At 47.3% G+C, this 18365-nt stretch overlaps 1 protein-coding gene across 5 annotated transcripts in view; it reads right to left on the bottom strand.

Moving 5' to 3' along the window:
- LOC135531188 (protein phosphatase 1 regulatory subunit 12A-like) overlaps positions 1–15898 on the bottom strand; it is a 57287-nt gene extending 41389 nt beyond the window's left edge. For all 5 annotated transcript variants that reach the window (XM_064959300.1, XM_064959301.1, XM_064959303.1 and 2 more), the window contains exons 1-3: positions 15549–15898; positions 3712–3842; positions 881–999 (exon numbers count right to left, since the gene is read on the bottom strand). In XM_064959300.1, the coding sequence (XP_064815372.1) occupies positions 881–999; positions 3712–3842; positions 15549–15824 (526 nt within the window). In that variant the 5' untranslated portion in view covers positions 15825–15898. The remainder of the gene's footprint in view (positions 1–880; positions 1000–3711; positions 3843–15548) is intronic.
- Between the last annotated feature and the right edge of the window lie 2467 nt (positions 15899–18365).

The following is an 18365-nucleotide window of genomic DNA, read 5'->3' as shown; positions in this document are numbered from 1 at the left end:
ACTAATATTACATTTTTTTTTTATACATATTTTCCTGTCATATATTATCATTCCTATTATGCCCGTTTCTGATTTTGTTTCAGAATCTTAAAAAGGGTGTAGTCAATTCTAACCATGACTTAAAATACAGCAATTGCAGTAGGAGCAGCACTAATGAGATTTTGTTACGTCACAATAGCACAAGGACGTGGAATTCAATAGCAGGTGTTATGGTGTTTTGAGGAAGAGAGAACGCGTGTGCTGTGCTTCTCCGAGGACTGTTGACATGGCTACATAACAATTCACTGATAACCTAAAAAAAACAGATGGCCAACCTCATTTACCACACGTTTTACTCAGTCCAGCAGCCACGTTATGTAACACGCAGACTACATAACAATTCATAGTTACCCTGCTTCTAGATGTAGCCTACATAGACACTACATAAACATTCATAGTTACCCTGCTTCTAGATGTAGCCTACATAGACACTACATAAACATTCATAGTTACCCTGCTTCTAGATGTAGCCTACATAGACACTACATAAACATTCATAGTTACCCTGCTTCTAGATGTAGCCTACATAGACACTACATAAACATTCATAGTTACCCTGCTTCTAGATGTAGCGTACATAGACACTACATAAACATTCATAGTTACCCTGCTTCTAGATCGCTCCTTTCAAATGTAGCCTACATAGACACGACATAAGTTCATATGTTTCTAGATCTCTTCAAATGTAGCCTGCATAGACACTATATAACAGTTCATATCATGTTTCTAGATATCTCCCTTCAAATGTAGCCTGCATAGACACTATATAACAGTTCATATCATGTTTCTAGATATCTCCCTTCAAATGTAGCCTACATAGACCCTACATAACAGTTCATACCTTGTTTCTTGATCTCTCCCTTCAGCAGTCTCTCCATAGCATCCTCAGTGGCAACATCCAGAGGAAGCTCTCCTTCACTGTTCACCGCCCCCACACGTGCACCGTGCTCTATCAGGTACCTGCAACATACACACATATTATAAAGGTTCCTACACACAGAACGGTTCCCACACACAGAACGGTCCCTACACCCAGGAAGGTTCCCACACTCAGAACGGTTCCCACACTCAGAACGGTTCCCACACTCAGAACGGTTCCCACACTCAGAACGGTTCCCACACCAAGCAGAGAACGGTTCCCACACCAAGCAGAGAACGGTTCCCACACTCAGAACGGTTCCCACACTCAGAACGGTTCCCACACTCAGAACGGTTCCCACACTCAGAACGGTTCCCACACTCAGAACGGTTCCCACACTCAGAACGGTTCCCACACTCAGAACGGTTCCCACACCAAGCAGAGAACGGTTCCCACACCAAGCAGAGAACGGTTCCTACACTCAGAACGGTTCCCACACTCAGAACGGTTCCCACACCAAGCAGAGAACGGTTCCCACACCAAGCAGAGAACGGTTGCTACACTCAGAACGGTTCCCACACTCAGAACGGTTCCCACACTCAGAACGGTTCCCACACTCAGAACGGTTCCCACACTCAGAACGGTTCCCACACTCAGAACGGTTCCCACACCAAGCAGAGAACGGTTCCCACACCAAGCAGAGAACGGTTGCTACACTCAGAACGGTTCCCACACTCAGAACGGTTCCCACACTCAGAACGGTTCCCACACCAAGCAGAGAACGGTTCCTACACTCAGAACGGTTCCTACACTCAGAACGGTTCCCACACTCAGAACGGTTCCCACACTCAGAACGGTTCCCACACCAAGCAGAGAACGGTTCCCACACCAAGCAGAGAACGGTTCCCACACTCAGAACGGTTCCCACACCAAGCAGAGAACGGTTCCCACACCCAGAACGGTTCCCACACCCAGAACGGTTCCCACACCCAGAACGGTTCCCACACTCAGAACGGTTCCCACACTCAGAACGGTTCCCACACTCAGAACGGTTCCCACACTCAGAACGGTTCCCACACTCAGAACGGTTCCCACACTCAGAACGGTTCCCACACTCAGAACGGTTCCCACACTCAGAACGGTTCCCACACTCAGAACGGTTCCCACACTCAGAACGGTTCCCACACTCAGAACGGTTCCCACACTCAGAACGGTTCCCACACTCAGAACGGTTCCCACACTCAGAACGGTTCCCACACTCAGAACGGTTCCCACACTCAGAACGGTTCCCACACTCAGAACGGTTCCCACACTCAGAACGGTTGCCACACTCAGAACGGTTGCCACACTCAGAACGGTTGCCACACTCAGAACGGTTGCCACACTCAGAACGGTTCCCACACTCAGAACGGTTCCCACACTCAGAACGGTTCCCACAGTCAGAACGGTTCCCACACTCAGAACGGTTCCCACACTCAGAACGGTTCCCACACTCAGAACGGTTCCCACACTCAGAACGGTTGCCACACTCAGAACGGTTGCCACACTCAGAACGGTTGCTACACTCAGAACGGTTGCTACACTCAGAACGGTTGCTACACTCAGAACGGTTCCCACACTCAGAACGGTTCCCACACTCAGAACGGTTCCGACACCAAGCAGAGAACGGTTCCTACACTCAGAACGGTTCCTACACTCAGAACGGTTGCTACACTCAGAACGGTTGCTACACTCAGAACGGTTGCTACACTCAGAACGGTTCCTACACTCAGAAAGGTTCCTACACTCAGAACGGTTGCTACACTCAGAACGGTTGCTACACTCAGAACGGTTCCCACACTCAGAACGGTTCCTACACTCAGAACGGTTCCTACACCAAGCAGAGAAAGGTTCCTAGTCCACGCAGAAAGGTTCCTAGTCCACGCAGAAAGGTTCCTAGTCCACACAGAAAGGTTCCTAGTCCACACAGAAAGGTTCCTAGTCCACACAGAAAGGTTCCTAGTCCACACAGAAAGGTTCCTAGTCCACGCAGAAAGGTTCCTAGTCCACACAGAAAGGTTCCTAGTCCACACAGAAAGGTTCCTAGTCCACGCAGAAAGGTTCCTAGTCCACACAGAAAGGTTCCTAGTCCACGCAGAAAGGTTCCTAGTCCACGCAGAAAGGTTCCTAGTCCACACAGAAAGGTTCCTAGTCCACACAGAAAGGTTCCTAGTCCACGCAGAAAGGTTCCTAGTCCACGCAGAAAGGTTCCTAGTCTACACAGCTATACTTGTACACGGAGAGAACGAGCTGGGGGAATTGAAGTTCATCAGATATGATCATCAGCGGTGTAGATGTGTTAGTGCTGACGTTACCTCTCATGGTCATGCTATTTACTGCCAAACGGTGTGAGACCATTGGAGTTGGCTATTCAGAACAAACACATGCCCATCAGCTATCAGGTTACAGTACACACTCAAAGTGACACTTTTCGGTGTACTATTGTAGAGTGACATTACACAGCATCACATCTATGTCAATGTATTGTACAGTTCAGTAGTGTTTCTTATCCTGTTGCTCGGGACACAAATGGGTGTACATTGTTTAGTTGTTTTTTTTGCCCTAATACGAACACATCTGATTTCACTAATCAAAGACATTGATGATGAGTTGATTAGTGGAATCGTCTGTGCAGTGCTAGGGTGGGGTGGGGTGGGGGGGATCTACAATGTGCATCTATTTGGGACGAAGAAACACAGGTATGATGTTCGTCTGTGTAACGTCCCCAGGACGAAGAAGGTTTGACGTAACATTAGAGAAGAGAGAGGACCCACTTGGTGATCTGTATGAACCCACAGGAGGCAGCAGCGTGGAGGGGAGTCCACCCCTCGTTGTCCCCCCGGTTCACATCACTCCCACTCTCCACCAGGAACTGGACCATCTCTGCATTCTCATCTATACACGCCTGGAGAAGACAAGAGACATGATCAAACTCTGAATCAGACAGGACAGGACAGGACACATGATCAAACTCTGAATCAGACAGGACAAGAGACATGATCAAACAGGACAGGACACATGATCAAACTCTGAATCAGACAGGACAAGAGACATGATCAAACAGGACAGGACACATGATCAAACTCTGAATCAGACAGGACAAGAGACATGATCAAACAGGACAGGACACATGATCAAACTCTGAATCAGACAGGACAAGAGACATGATCAAACAGGACAGGAGACATGATCAAACTCTGAATCAGACAGGACAAGAGACATGATCAAACAGGACAGGAGACATGATCAAACTCTGAATCAGACAGGACAAGAGACATGATCAAACAGGACAGGACATGATCAAACTCTGAATCAGACAGGACAAGAGACATGATCAAACAGGACAGGAGACATGATCAAACTCTGAATCAGACAGGACAAGAGACATGATCAAACAGGACAGGAGATATGATCAAACTGAATCAGACAGGACAGGACACACATGATCAAAAGCTGAATCTTGACATATTGATTAAAACACTTTTTCTCATCCTAGAGATTGGCCATAGATATGAGGTTCCAATGTGTAAGTGGGTTGAAGCAGGGTGCTAGAAACACCAGGGTTGTTGGTTCAACTCCAAGATCAATAAATACAGTCACTATCAATGTTTACATTTGTGTCTCTTTGGATTCAAATAATCAGCTAAATTAGCATATTTCTTCTTCTGGACTAATATGGACTATATAGGGCAGTAGTCTGCCTACTGTGGACTATGTAGGGCATGGTCTGACTATGTAGCGCAGTGGTCTGACTATGTAGGGCAGTGGTCTGACTGTGTAGGGCAGTGGTCTGACAATGTAGGGCAGTGGTCTGACTACTGTGGACTATGTAGGGCAGTGGTCTGACTGTGTAGGGCAGTAGTCTGACTGTGTAGGGCAGTGGTCTGACAATGTAGGGCAGTGGCCTGACAATGTAGGGCAGTGGCCTGACTATGAAGGGAAGTAGTCTGACTGTGTAGGGCAGTAGTCTGGCTGTGTAGGGCAGTAGTCTGGCTGTGTAGGGCAGTAGTCTGACTGTGTAGGGCAGTAGTCTGACTGTGTAGGGCAGTAGTCTGACTGTGTAGGGCAGTAGTCTGACTGTGTAGGGCAGTAGTCTGACTATATAGGGCAGTAGTCTGCCTACTGTGGAGTATGTAGGGCTGGAGTCAGAATATGTAGGGCTGCTCTGACTACTATGGACAATGTAGGGCAGAAGTCTGACTATGTAAGGTAGTAGTGTGCCTACTGTGGACTACATGGGGCAGTGGTCTGACTATGTAGGGCAGTAGTCTGACTATATAGGGCAGTATTCTGACTATATAAGGCAGTAGTCTGACTATATAGGGCAGTAGTCTGACTACTGTGGACTATATAGGGCAGTAGTCTGACTACTGTGGACTATGTAGGGCAGTAGTCTGACTACTGTGGACTATGTAGGGCAGTAGTCTGACTACTGTGGACTATATAGAGCAGTAGTCTGACTACTGTGGACTATATAGGGCAGTAGTCTGACTACTGTGGACTATGTAGGGCAGTGGTCTGACTAATGTGGACTACATAGGGCAGTGGTCTTACTATGTAGGGCAGTAGTCTGCCTACGGTGGACTATGTAGGGCAGTAGTCTGACTACTGTGGACTACATAGGGCAGTGGTCTGACTATGTAGGGCAGTAGTCTGACTATGTAGGGCAGTAGTCTGACTATGTAGGGCAGTAGTCTGAATACTGTGGACTATATAGGGCAGTACTGTGACTATATAGGGCAGTGGTCTGACTATATAGGGCAGTGGTCTGCGTACTGTGGACTACATAGGGCAGTGGTCTGACTATGTAGGGCAGTAGTCTTGACTATGTAGTGGAGTATTCTGACTATATAGGGCAGTAGTCTGACTACTGTGGACTATATAGGGCAGTAGTCTGCCTACTGTGGACTATGTTGGGCAGTAGTCTGACTATGTAGGGCAGTAGTCTGACTATGTAGGGCAGTAGTCTGACTATGTAGGGCAGTAGTCTGCCGACTGTGGACTATGTAGCGCAGTAGTCTGACTACTGTGGACTACATGGGGCAGTGGCCTGACTATGTAGGGCAGTAGTCTGACTATATAGGGCAGTAGTCTGCCTACTGTGGATTATGTAGGGCAGAAGTCTGACTATGTAGTGGAGTATTCTGACTATGTAGGGCAGTAGTCTGACTATGTAAGGGAGTAGTGTGCCTACTGTGGAGTATGTAGGGCAGTAGTCTGACTATATAGGGCAGAAGTCAGCCTACCGTGGACTATATAGGGCAGTAGTCTGCCTACTGTGGAGTATGTAGGGCAGTAGTCTGCCTACTGTGGACTATAGAGGGCAGTAGTCTGACTATGTAGGGAAGTAGTCTGACTATGTAGGGCAGTAGTCTGACTATGTAAGGGAGTAGTGTGCCTACTGTGGAGTATGTAGGGCAGTAGTCTGACTATGTAGGGCAGTAGTCTGACTATGTAGGGCAGTAGTCTGACTATGTAGGGCAGTAGTCTGACTATGTAGGGCAGTAGTCTGACTATGTAGGGCAGTAGTCTGACTATGTAGGGCAGTAGTCTGACTATGTAGGGCAGTAGTCTGAATACTGTGGACTATATAGGGCAGTAGTCTGACTATGTAGGGCAGTAGTCTGACTACGTAAGGCAGTAGTCTGCCTCTATAGGACAGTAATCTGACTACTTGGCAGACATGAGTAAGTGTTTCTGTTTTATTTCCAGCTATCCAGGAGTGTGTCCACTTGATTAGCGGCACCCCTGGATAGCTGACTTTAGGTAGGTAGCTCATAAAAACACAGACAGCTAATAAAACGGTTTGTCTGTGAGTAGAAGGCACTGGGTAGACAGAGCTATTCTATTTGTCTGTGGGTAGAAGGTACTAGGTAGACAGAGCTATTCTATTTGTCTGTGGGTAGAAGGTACTGGGTAGACAGAGCTAATCTGTTTGTCTGTGAGTAGAAGGCACTGGGTAGACAGAGCTATTCTGTGTGTTTGGTAGAAGGCACTGGGTAGACAGAGCTATTCTGTGTGTTTGGTAGAAGGCACTGGGTAGACAGAGCTATTCTATTTGTCTGTGGGTAGAAGGCACTGGGTAGACAGAGCTATTCTATTTGTCTGTGGGTAGAAGGCACTGGGTAGACAGAGCTATTCTGTGTGTTTGGTAGAAGGCACTGGGTAGACAGAGCTATTCTGTGTGTTTGGTAGAAGGCACTGGGTAGACAGAGCTATTCTATTTGTCTGTGGGTAGAAGGCACTGGGTAGACAGAGCTATTCTATTTGTCTGTGGGTAGAAGGCACTAGGTAGACAGAGCTATTCTATTTGTCTGTGTGTAGAAGGCACTGGGTAGACAGAGCTAATCTGTTTGTCTGTGTGTAGAAGGCACTGGGTAGACAGAGCTAATCTGTTTGACACACCTGGGAGAAAGACAGCTGTTACAAAAGGCTCACAACAAAGGAGAAGCATGCCTGGTTGTTGTCTTGCCCATTTGTTTTTTGTTGATTTTATCCCATGTCCAAGTACTTATCTAAAAAAGCTAACGGGTGCTGTTGTTGTTGAGACTTGATCGCACTGTGCCATGGGTAAAAACAACCCTCATCTCTCCTGTATAGATAGACTGGGGCCAGAGGAACTAGCATGAATTAGGGCCTAGCTGCGACACAACCACAATCTCTCTTGTCAATGATGTGATAGCAGTGTAATGTAGAACCTCCCGATCTCACACTAAACTAAACCATCAACTCTCAACCTCACACTAAACTAAACTAAACCATCAACTCTCAACCTCACACTAAACTAAACCATTAACTCTCAACCTCACACTAAACTAAACCATCAACTCTCAACCTCACACTAAACTAAACCATCAACTCTCAACCTCACACTAAACTTAACCATCAACCTCACACTAAACTAAACCATTAACTCTCAACCTCACACTAAACTAAACCATTAACTCTCAACCTCACACTAAACTAAACCATCAACTCTCAACCTCACACTAAACTAAACCATCAACTCTCAACCTCACACTAAACTAAACCATCAACTCTCAACCTCACACTAAACTAAACCATCAACTCTCAACCTCACACTAAACTAAACCATCAACTCTCAACCTCACACTAAACTAAACCATTAACTCTCAACCTCACACTAAACTAAACCATCAACTCTCAACCTCACACTAAACTAAACCATCAACTCTCAACCTCACACTAAACTAAACCATCAACTCTCAACCTCACACTAAACTAAACCATTAACTCTCAACCTCACACTAAACTAAACCATTAACTCTCAACCTCACACTAAACTAAACCATCAACTCTCAACCTCACACTAAACTAAACCATCAACTCTCAACCTCACACTAAACTAAACCATCAACCTCACTAAACTAAACCATCAACTCTCAACCTCACACTAAACTAAACCATCAACTCTCAACCTCACACTAAACTAAACCATTAACTCTCAACCTCACACTAAACTAAACCATTAACTCTCAACCTCACACTAAACTAAACCATCAACTCTCAACCTCACACTAAACTAAACCATCAACTCTCAACCTCACACTAAACTTAACCATCAACCTCACACTAAACTAAACCATTAACTCTCAACCTCACACTAAACTAAACCATTAACTCTCAACCTCACACTAAACTAAACCATCAACTCTCAACCTCACACTAAACTAAACCATCAACTCTCAACCTCACACTAAACTAAACCATCAACTCTCAACCTCACACTAAACTACAGACAGACATCACACTAAACTACAGACAGACATCACACTACAGTTGAAACCACTGACTCCAGCTTCCGGACATCCCTGGTCTGCTCTGTCATCAGACTGGGTAGGCCAACCTTCCGTAAGCCATTCATAAGAGGATTTCTTTTTTTAAATCAACCAATTACAAAGCTATTTAGGTCCCCTCCCTCGTTGACGAAGTGAGATAATTGGTTGACTGGAACAATAGTGTAAACCTCTATAGCTACATCCACTGGAGGGCTCCCTCAGGACTGGTTCTCTGCTGGCTGAACTAGACTAGAGCCTCGTAAAACCCAGTAGTCATTTTCGACCGACCGAGACAGAGACACAGAGACACAGAGACACAGAGACACAGAGACACAGAGAGAGAGAGAGAGAGAGAGAGACACAGAGAGAGAGAGAGAGAGACACAGAGAGAGAGAGAGAGAGAGAGAGAGAGAGAGACACAGAGACAGAGAGAGACACAGAGAGAGAGAGAGAGACACAGAGAGAGAGAGAGAGAGACAGAGAGAGAGACACAGAGAGAGACACAGAGAGAGAGACAGAGACACAGAGAGAGAGAGACACAGAGAGAGAGAGAGAGAGAGAGAGAGACACAGAGACAGAGAGAGACACAGAGAGAGAGAGAGAGACACAGAGAGAGAGAGAGACACAGAGAGAGAGACACAGAGAGAGAGACAGAGACACAGAGAGAGAGAGAGAGAGAGACAGAGAGAGAGAGAGAGAGACACAGAGAGAGACACAGAGAGAGAGACACAGAGAGAGAGACAGAGAGAGAGACACAGAGAGAGAGACAGAGAGAGAGAGAGAGAGAGACAGAGAGACAGAGAGACAGAGACAGAGAGACAGACAGACAGACAGACAGACAGACAGACAGACAGACAGACAGACAGACAGACAGAGAGGGCACTACTTAACTACAGGCTAGTAGTCTACTCCCATCCCAGCTAGCTGAATGAACAGAGGACACTTCTTTTCCTCCTTGTTGTGAATGTGGTTGTGCTACAGAGAGAGTTTTCTACCCGTGGGTCAGTGGTTCCTTCACTGGGTCATCAAGTGACTCATTCGTTGTGGAAATGGCCTTTTGACAACAGCAGTTAGACCGAGAATGTTTTCCATTTCTTCATCTGAAATCCCCAAAGTCCCCACCGTGGGGAAAGGAGGAACAGACAGACAGACAGAGAGAGAGAGAGAGAGAGAGGAGGGGGGCAGAAGGGAGAGAGAGAGAGAGAGGGGGCAGAGGGGAGAGAGAGAGAGAGAGGGGGGGGCAGAGGGGAGAGAGAGAGAGAGAAGGGGGCAGAGGGGAGAGAGAGAGAGAGAGAGAGGAGGGGGCAGAGGGGAGAGAGAGAGAGAGAGAGAGAGAGAGAGGAGGGGGCAGAGGGAGAGAGAGAGAGAGAGAGGAGGGGGCAGAGGAGAGAGAGAGAGAGAGAGAGAGAGGGGGGGCAGAGGGGAGAGAGAGAGAGGAGGAGGGGGCAGTGGGGAGAGAGAGAGAGAGAGAGAGAGAGAGAGGAGGAGGCAGAGGGGAGAGAGAGAGAGAGGGGGGGCAGATGGGAGAGAGAGAGAGGGAGGGGGCAGAGGGGGAGAAAGAGAGAGGGAGGAGGGGGCAGAGGGGAGAAAGAGAGAGGGGAGGGGCAGAGGGGAGAAAGAGAGAGAGAGGGAGGGGGCAGAGGGGGAGAAAGAGAGAGAGAGAGGGGGGTCAGAGGGGAGAAAGAGAGAGAGAGGAGGGGGGGTCAGAGGGGAGAAAGAGAGAGAGAGAGAGGAGGGGTCAGAGGGGAGAAAGAGAGAGAGAGAGGAGGGTCAGAGGGAGAGAGAGAGAGAGAGGAGGGGTCAGAGGGGAGAGAGAGAGAGAGAGGGGTCAGAGGGGAGAGAGAGAGAGAGGAGGGGTCAGAGGGGAGAGAGAGAGAGAGGAGGGGTCAGAGGGGAGAGAGAGAGAGAGGAGGGGTCAGAGGGAGAGAGAGAGAGGAGGGGTCAGAGGGGGAGAGAGAGAGAGAGAGAGAGAGAGAGAGAGAGAGAGAGAGAGAGGAGGGGTCAGAGGGGAGAGAGAGAGAGGAGGGGCAGAGGGGTGAACGAGAGAGAGAGAGAGGAGGGGTCAGAGGGGAGGAGAGCGAGGGAGAAGACAGAGAGGGGAGGAGAGTGAGGGAGAAGACAGAGAGGGGAGGAGAGCGAGGGAGATGACAGAGAGGGGAGGAGAGCGAGGGAGGAGACAGAGAGGGGAGGAGAGCGAGGGAGATGACAGAGAGGGGAGGAGAGCGAGGGAGATGACAGAGAGGGGAGGAGAGCGAGAGAGATGACAGAGAGGGGAGGAGAGCGAGGGAGATGACAGAGAGGGGAGGAGAGCGAGGGAGAAGACAGAGAGGGGAGGAGAGCGAGGGAGATGACAGAGAGGGAGGAGAGCGAGGGAGATGACAGAGAGGGGAGGAGAGCGAGGGAGGAGACAGAGAGGGGAGGAGAGCGAGGGAGATGACAGAGAGGGGAGGAGAGCGAGGGAGGAGACAGAGAGGGGGAGGAGAGCGAGGGAGATGACAGAGAGGGGAGGAGAGCGAGGGAGATGACAGAGAGGGGAGGAGAGCGAGAGAGATGACAGAGAGGGGAGGAGAGCGAGGGAGATGACAGAGAGGGGAGGAGAGCGAGGGAGATGACAGAGAGGGGAGGAGAGCGAGGGAGATGACAGAGAGGCCTTGGACGGAAGGGATGGAAAGTTTAGAGTGTGGGTCTGTTTAATACCGGTTGCCAGGCAACTCGTGAGCAACAGGGTAGAAAAGGATGAACAGCAGGGGAATGACCACACTAGGTGACAGCAGGACCCGACCAACATATAGTCTACTTCCAAAATGGCACCCTGCTCCCCATATAAGGCTCACAAGACTCTGCCGAAAAGTAGTGTCCTATATAGGGGTCCATTTGGGATGCAGAAAGCCTGGAGAGCAGAGCACTTCAACGTGTGTTGTTGTGAAAGCCAGGCTAATCTACTATAACTGATTATGATCATAATGATTGTGTCACCGAAGAGGGAACACAAATAGCCTAGTCCACTGCAGTGACAATACACATAGCCCAGTTCACTGCAGTGACAATACACATAGCCTAGTCTACTGCAGTGACAATGCACATAGCCTACTGCAGTGACAATAGACACAGTACATAGCCTACGGCAGTGACAATACACATAGCCGAGCCCACTGCAGTGACAATACACATAGCCCAGTTCACTGCAGTGACGATACACATAGCCGAGCCCACTGCAGTGACAATACACATAGCCCAGTTCACTGCAGTAACAATGCACATAGCCTACTGCAGTAACAATACACACAGCCTAGTCTACTGCAGTGACAATACACATAGCCTACTGCAGTGACAATACACATAGCCTAGCCTACTGCAGTGACAATACACATAGCCGAGCCCACTGCAGTGACAATACACATAGCCCAGTTCACTGCAGTAACAATGCACATAGCCTACTGCAGTAACAATACACACAGCCTAGTCTACTGCAGTGACAATACACATAGCCTACTGCAGTGACAATACACATAGCCTAGCCTACTGCAGTGACAATACACATAGTACAGTCTACTGCAGTGACAATACACATAGCCTACTGCAGTAACAATACACATAGCCTAGCCTACTGCAGTGACAATACAGTCTACTGCAGTGACAATACACATAGTACAGTCTACTGCAGTGACAATACACATAGTACAGTCTACTGCAGTGACAATACACATAGTACAGTCTACTGCAGTGACAATACACATAGTACAGTCTACTGCAGTGACAAGACACATAGTACAGTCTACTGCAGTGACAATACACATAGTACAGTCTACTGCAGTGACAATACACATAGTACAGTCTACTGCAGTGACAATACACATAGCCTACTGCAGTGACAAGACACATAGCCTAGCCTACTGCAGTGGCAATACACATAGTCTACTGCAGTGACAATACACATAGCCTAGCCTACTGCAATACACATAGCCTACTGCAGTGACAATGTTAGAGTAAGTTAAGCGATAAACAATGGCTCAAGGTTCTCATCATAAGGTGGTATAATGAGCTTTATAACATACAGGTCTGTTTAGTTGTCTTCATGTATATTCATTAGCCCCAGCACAGAGGAGGTGTGTGACCTCACAACCTTTTTCGAGCTGGTTTCCGTTGAATCCAACACGACTGTAAGCCCTCGTTCTGAAAGGTTGGAGCCTCTACGTAAGGAGACAGCTATGTGTTTTATGTATCGTAAAAGCAGAGGAAATACTGTACGTGTGGATCCATCCAGTCACAGTCTGACAGAGATGGAGTCCAGACTAGTGGGGGTGGTAGTCCCCCCCCCCCCTCAAGCAAGGTGGTTGGGAGGGTCATTACATGGTGAAACATGGAGGGTGTGTGTGTGGGGGGGAGGGGTAACCTAATTGGTGAATCGTCCTACTTTCTTCATTTATAACATCATTTTAATCTGAAACAGGGCCTATGACATTTTCTACACATAGAACCGATTACATACAGCCTCTCTACTGAGGGGGTGGTCAGACATCCTCTCTACTGAGGGGGTGGTCAGACATCCTCTCTACTGAGGGGGTGGTCAGACATCCTCTCTACTGAGGGGTGGTCAGACATCCTCTCTACTGAGGGGGTGGTCAGACATCCTCTCTACTGAGGGGTGGTCAGACATCCTCTCTACTGAGGGGGTGGTCAGACATCCTCTCTACTGAGGGGGTGGTCAGACATCCTCTCTACTGAGGGGGTGGTCAGACATCCTCTCTACTGAGGGGGTGGTCAGACATCCTCTCTACTGAGGGGGTGGTCAGACATCCTCTCTACTGAGGGGGTGGTCAGACATCCTCTCTACTGAGGGGTGGTCAGACATCCTCTCTACTGAGGGGGTGGTCAGACATCCTCTCTACTGAGGGGTGGTCAGACATCCTCTCTACTGAGGGGGTGGTCAGACATCCTCTCTACTGAGGGGGTGGTCAGACATCCTCTCTACTGAGGGGGTGGTCAGACATCCTCTCTACTGAGGGGGTGGTCAGACATCCTCTCTACTGAGGGGGTGGTCAGACATCCTCTCTACTGAGGGGGTGGTCAGACATCCTCTCTACTGAGGGGGTGGTCAGACATCCTCTCTACTGAGGGGGTTGTTAGACATCCTCTCTGCTGAGGGGGTGGTCAGACATCCTCTCTACTGAGGGGGTGGTCAGACATCCTCTCTGCTGAGGGGGTTGTTAGACATCCTCTCTACTGAGGGGGTGGTCAGACATCCTCTCTGCTGAGGGGGTGGTCAGACATCCTCTCTACTGAGGGGGTGGTCAGACATCCTCTCTGCTGAGGGGGTTGTTAGACATCCTCTCTACTGAGGGTGGTCAGACATCCTCTCTACTGAGGGGTGGTCAGACATCCTCTCTGCTGAGGGGGTGGTCAGACATCCTCTCTACTGAGGGGGTGGTCAGACATCCTCTCTACTGAGGGGGTTGTTAGACATCCTCTCTACTGAGGGGGTGGTCAGACATCCTCTCTACTGAGGGGGTGGTCAGACATCCTCTCTACTGAGGGGGTGGTCAGACATCCTCTCTGCTGAGGGGGTGGTCAGACATCCTCTCTACTGAGGGGGTGGTCAGACATCCTCTCTACTGAGGGGGTGGTCAGACATCCTCTCTACTGAGGGGGTGGTCAGACATCCTCTCTACTGAGGGGTGGTCAGACATCCTCTCTACTGAGGGGGTGGTCAGACATCCTCTCTACTGAGGGGGTGGTCAGACATCCTCTCTACTGAGGGGGTGGTCAGACATCCTCTCTACTGAGGGGGTGGTCAGACATCCTCTCTGCTGAGGGGGTGGTCAGACATCCTCTCTACTGAGGGGGTGGTCAGACATCCTCTCTACTGAGGGGTGGTCAGACATCCTCTCTACTGAGGGGGTGGTCAGACATCCTCTCTACTGAGGGGGTGGTCAGACATCCTCTCTGCTGAGGGGGTGGTCAGACATCCTCTCTACTGAGGGGGTTGTCGTATGCCTTTTGTAGTAAACAATCACAAAGACAATTAAACAACACATTAATTGTATCTGTTGAACATTCAAATTCTGTTCACATTCAAATAATCTTTAGGCATTTAAAAAGAATCGTGTTTATCTGAAATAAACACTACAAATGATTAGGTTATCATCAGACCAATTAGGCAGCATACAGTGTGTATGCTGCCAGAACAATCGATAACGTTATAACGTTGATTGTTACAATGCTCACAGCACAAAGAAAGTCCACAAAGACCCAATCACAGACTTCATCTGAAAGATTTAATTAAATTATTGTCAACATCCTGAAGGTCACAAATCGTGTGTTGATATATATTTTTAAAAATATTTTCTGATTTGGAAAACTCTTGATTAGATTACATTTTTATAAATATTCTTCTACAAGCGACACTCTTTTCCGTTTTTTTTTTTTGTCGAGTTCAGCCGAGTGAAAAACACGAACTTGAACGCAACAGTTTCAAAAGGACCCAACCTACTTATATTACACATAGCGGAATGATTACCATCACAATGGCCCCAACACCACGACTGGAAAGTTCTGTGTGGTTTCATAAACATATTCAAATCGCCGACTTGTCTTAGATTGGGAGAGATACAAGTGGTTTTTACAGTGTTTTCTGCCTATCAGTCGATGATCGCTCAAATGGTTACCGTAACTAATTTAACATTTTTGTTTCGCGGAAGGCTACGACACAGATCGCTACATTGTTTCCACCCTGCCATTCCACTACTCAAACAAGCCGTAACAATGTAGCGAATTTATACCCGCTGGTCAAGCTGAAGTAGCTAGTTGAGTACCTGATGAAGCGCGGTCAGTCCGTCTATATTGGCGTGGTTGATGTCAGCGCCCTGTCGTAGGAGCACCGCTACCTCCTCTCTGTCCCCGGCCGAACAGGCTGCCATAAACACGGCTCCCTGAGCGAACCGAACCCGGGCCCTCCGCGTTCCGGTTCCCGTCGACCCGTCCCGCGTCCCCGGTCCCGTCTGATCGGTTTCCGAGCCTAGCCATCGCTGTAACTGATCCTGCCGTCGCTGTTTTGCAGCTTCGGATCGGGAACGATCAGTCGCCGCCATCTTCCTCGGTCTCTCCCGGGTAGATTCAGTACATGTTGCCGGCGGAGCCAAAGTAGAGCTGCATTAGGGATGTCCTTTCCGAGAGACTGCGCCCCCTGGCGGTAACAACTCATACGAAAGTCGAACTTTGGAAGGACAGGACAGGGCATTCTCCCAAGAGTGTGTCAGGCCGGCCCATGCTGATTTGAGTAGGCTACTGTAAAAACAGCAGGCATGCTGATGACGCATTGCAGGACTCCCACGCAGGCAACAACGTCTTGGATATAAGCTGTAGGGCCCTCGGCAAACCATGCAGAAAAAAACAACTTTACTTATACACCAAAGTGTAACCTAAGTGCTGTAATTTGTCAACAGCCGGCCCTTGACGATCTCTATTTGGAAATGGTTCAATTGAGTGTCCATGGAAAGTTTACCTTTTGTTTCTATGACACACATACAGTATATGATAACACACACTATCAATACATGGTATGGTATCATGATCAATACACACATAGACATATTATGATATTATCAGAAAAGTGCCAGATTACATTTAAACCAAGTATTTGTCCCTATACCGAAGCATACCTCTTGAGCTGTCTGTATTCTGGCTGGTGGTTATTTATTTATTTGTTTTAAAGAAACTAAATATCGCTGTTGTCTGATGAAAAGCTAGAAACTACATTTTCATTTATTTATTTATTGAAAACAATGTACTTTGAACATTTTATGAATCTAGGACCAAGAAAATGCATTCTAAATAGCTTCTGTAGTTTCATAATTGTGTGTTTAGCTCATGGGGAAAATATGGTAATTTTCATCACAAAGCGACAATACGCTTCTTCTGCGTCTCTGCTTAACATCTGGGTGAAAGATTGGAATTAATATGAGCTTTATTCAGTACATTTAGTTATTGCTTGCTTTTCTATAGTCTAGCAACTTTTCCAGCAGGCATGCCAGTCTAGTTAGACAAGCTACTCTGAATGGATTGATAGCCTGAAATGGCTTGGTAGCTAGTTATGAGGTTAGGAGATTGTGAACCCATATGGCTGCCTAGCTAAAGCGAACTTCATAAAATTGCTAGGTGGCTAGTATTACAGAGAAACAACAAAACATTTTTGATTTGTTATATTTATTCATCATAGAATCAATAGGTGACATAGCGTGATCAAATTAATTTATAAACGTGAGTCCTGCCCGTCAAGGTACCCCCTCTCTCTCTCCTCCTCCACCGAGGATACTGCTCTCTAGACCAGGGGTACCATTCCACCGAAGGCCAAGTGTCTGCGTTTTTCTTTTCTTTCAATGAATCCCTAGAAAACCAGGTGAGGGGAGTTCTTTACTAATTAGTGACCTAAATTCATCGCTCAAGTACAAAGGAGGAGCGAAAACCCGCAGACACTCGACCCTCCGGTGTTTGAGTATGACACGTGCACTGGAGTATACGGTATCTAGTATTCTGTCTAGCATATCTGCGCTCCGTGCACCTTGGACTGAACCACTTACTTGTGTGAATAGGTGGGGGGGGCTCCAGTTCGTGTGCCCCCTCCACAAAACACCAGACAGACAAATAATGATCATCAAATGTGGACAAAAAAAAAACAAGTTTAGTAAATTCATTTAACATCTGAAAAATAACAAAAACAGGACATATCCGATGGGGGTACATGCCCTGGTTCCCCCTATGGGTATGACACTTCTGTAGCAGAATTAACATTTTTTATTAAAATATGAGGCACTTAATTAAAGCACTTAGAAATTCCAAGATTTAGTCAACATTGTAAACATTTATAGGCATTTTAAACCCTTGCTCATAACATACTTCATTTAATCTGCAGTGAAAACATCTGCACGTGAACCATGCATCAGAATCATCACCTTTACTCAGTACATCGGCACATAACCAGGATGTGCCTTGGTGAGAAGCTACTGTCAACATTACACTAAACAGAATACAGACAAGCCAACATTACACATATCATTCACATCTGGCCCTTTTCTGTGATTTCCTACAGGCAGATGGTGAACAACAGTAACAAGCAGTGTTGGAGATGAATAACACTACAGTTGTTAGAGATATGGTCTACTGCAGTATCGACCAATGGAGATGAATACCACTACAGTTGTTAGAGATATAGTCTACTGCAGTATCGACCAATGGAGATGAATAACACTACAGTTGTTAGAGATATGGTCTACTGCAGTATTGACCAATGGAGATGAATAACACTACAGTTGTAAAGAGATATGGTCTACTGCAATATCGACCAATGGAGATGAATACCACTACAGTTGTTAGAGATATGGTCTACTGCAGTATTGACCAATGGAGATGAATAACACTACAGTTGTAAAGAGATATGGTCTACTGCAGTATTGACCAATGGAGATGAATAACATTACAGTTGTTAGAGATATGGTCTACTGCAGTATCGACCAATGGAGATGAATACCACTACAGTTGTTAGAGATATGGTCTACTGCAGTATTGACCAATGGAGATGAATAACACTACAGTTGTTAGAGATATGGTCTACTGCAGTATCGACCAATGGAGAT

Source organism: Oncorhynchus masou, unplaced genomic scaffold (genome assembly GCF_036934945.1).
Source record: "Oncorhynchus masou masou isolate Uvic2021 unplaced genomic scaffold, UVic_Omas_1.1 unplaced_scaffold_1544, whole genome shotgun sequence".
NCBI lineage: Eukaryota > Metazoa > Chordata > Actinopteri > Salmoniformes > Salmonidae > Oncorhynchus > Oncorhynchus masou.
This window is presented reverse-complemented; position numbering and strand designations above follow the sequence as displayed.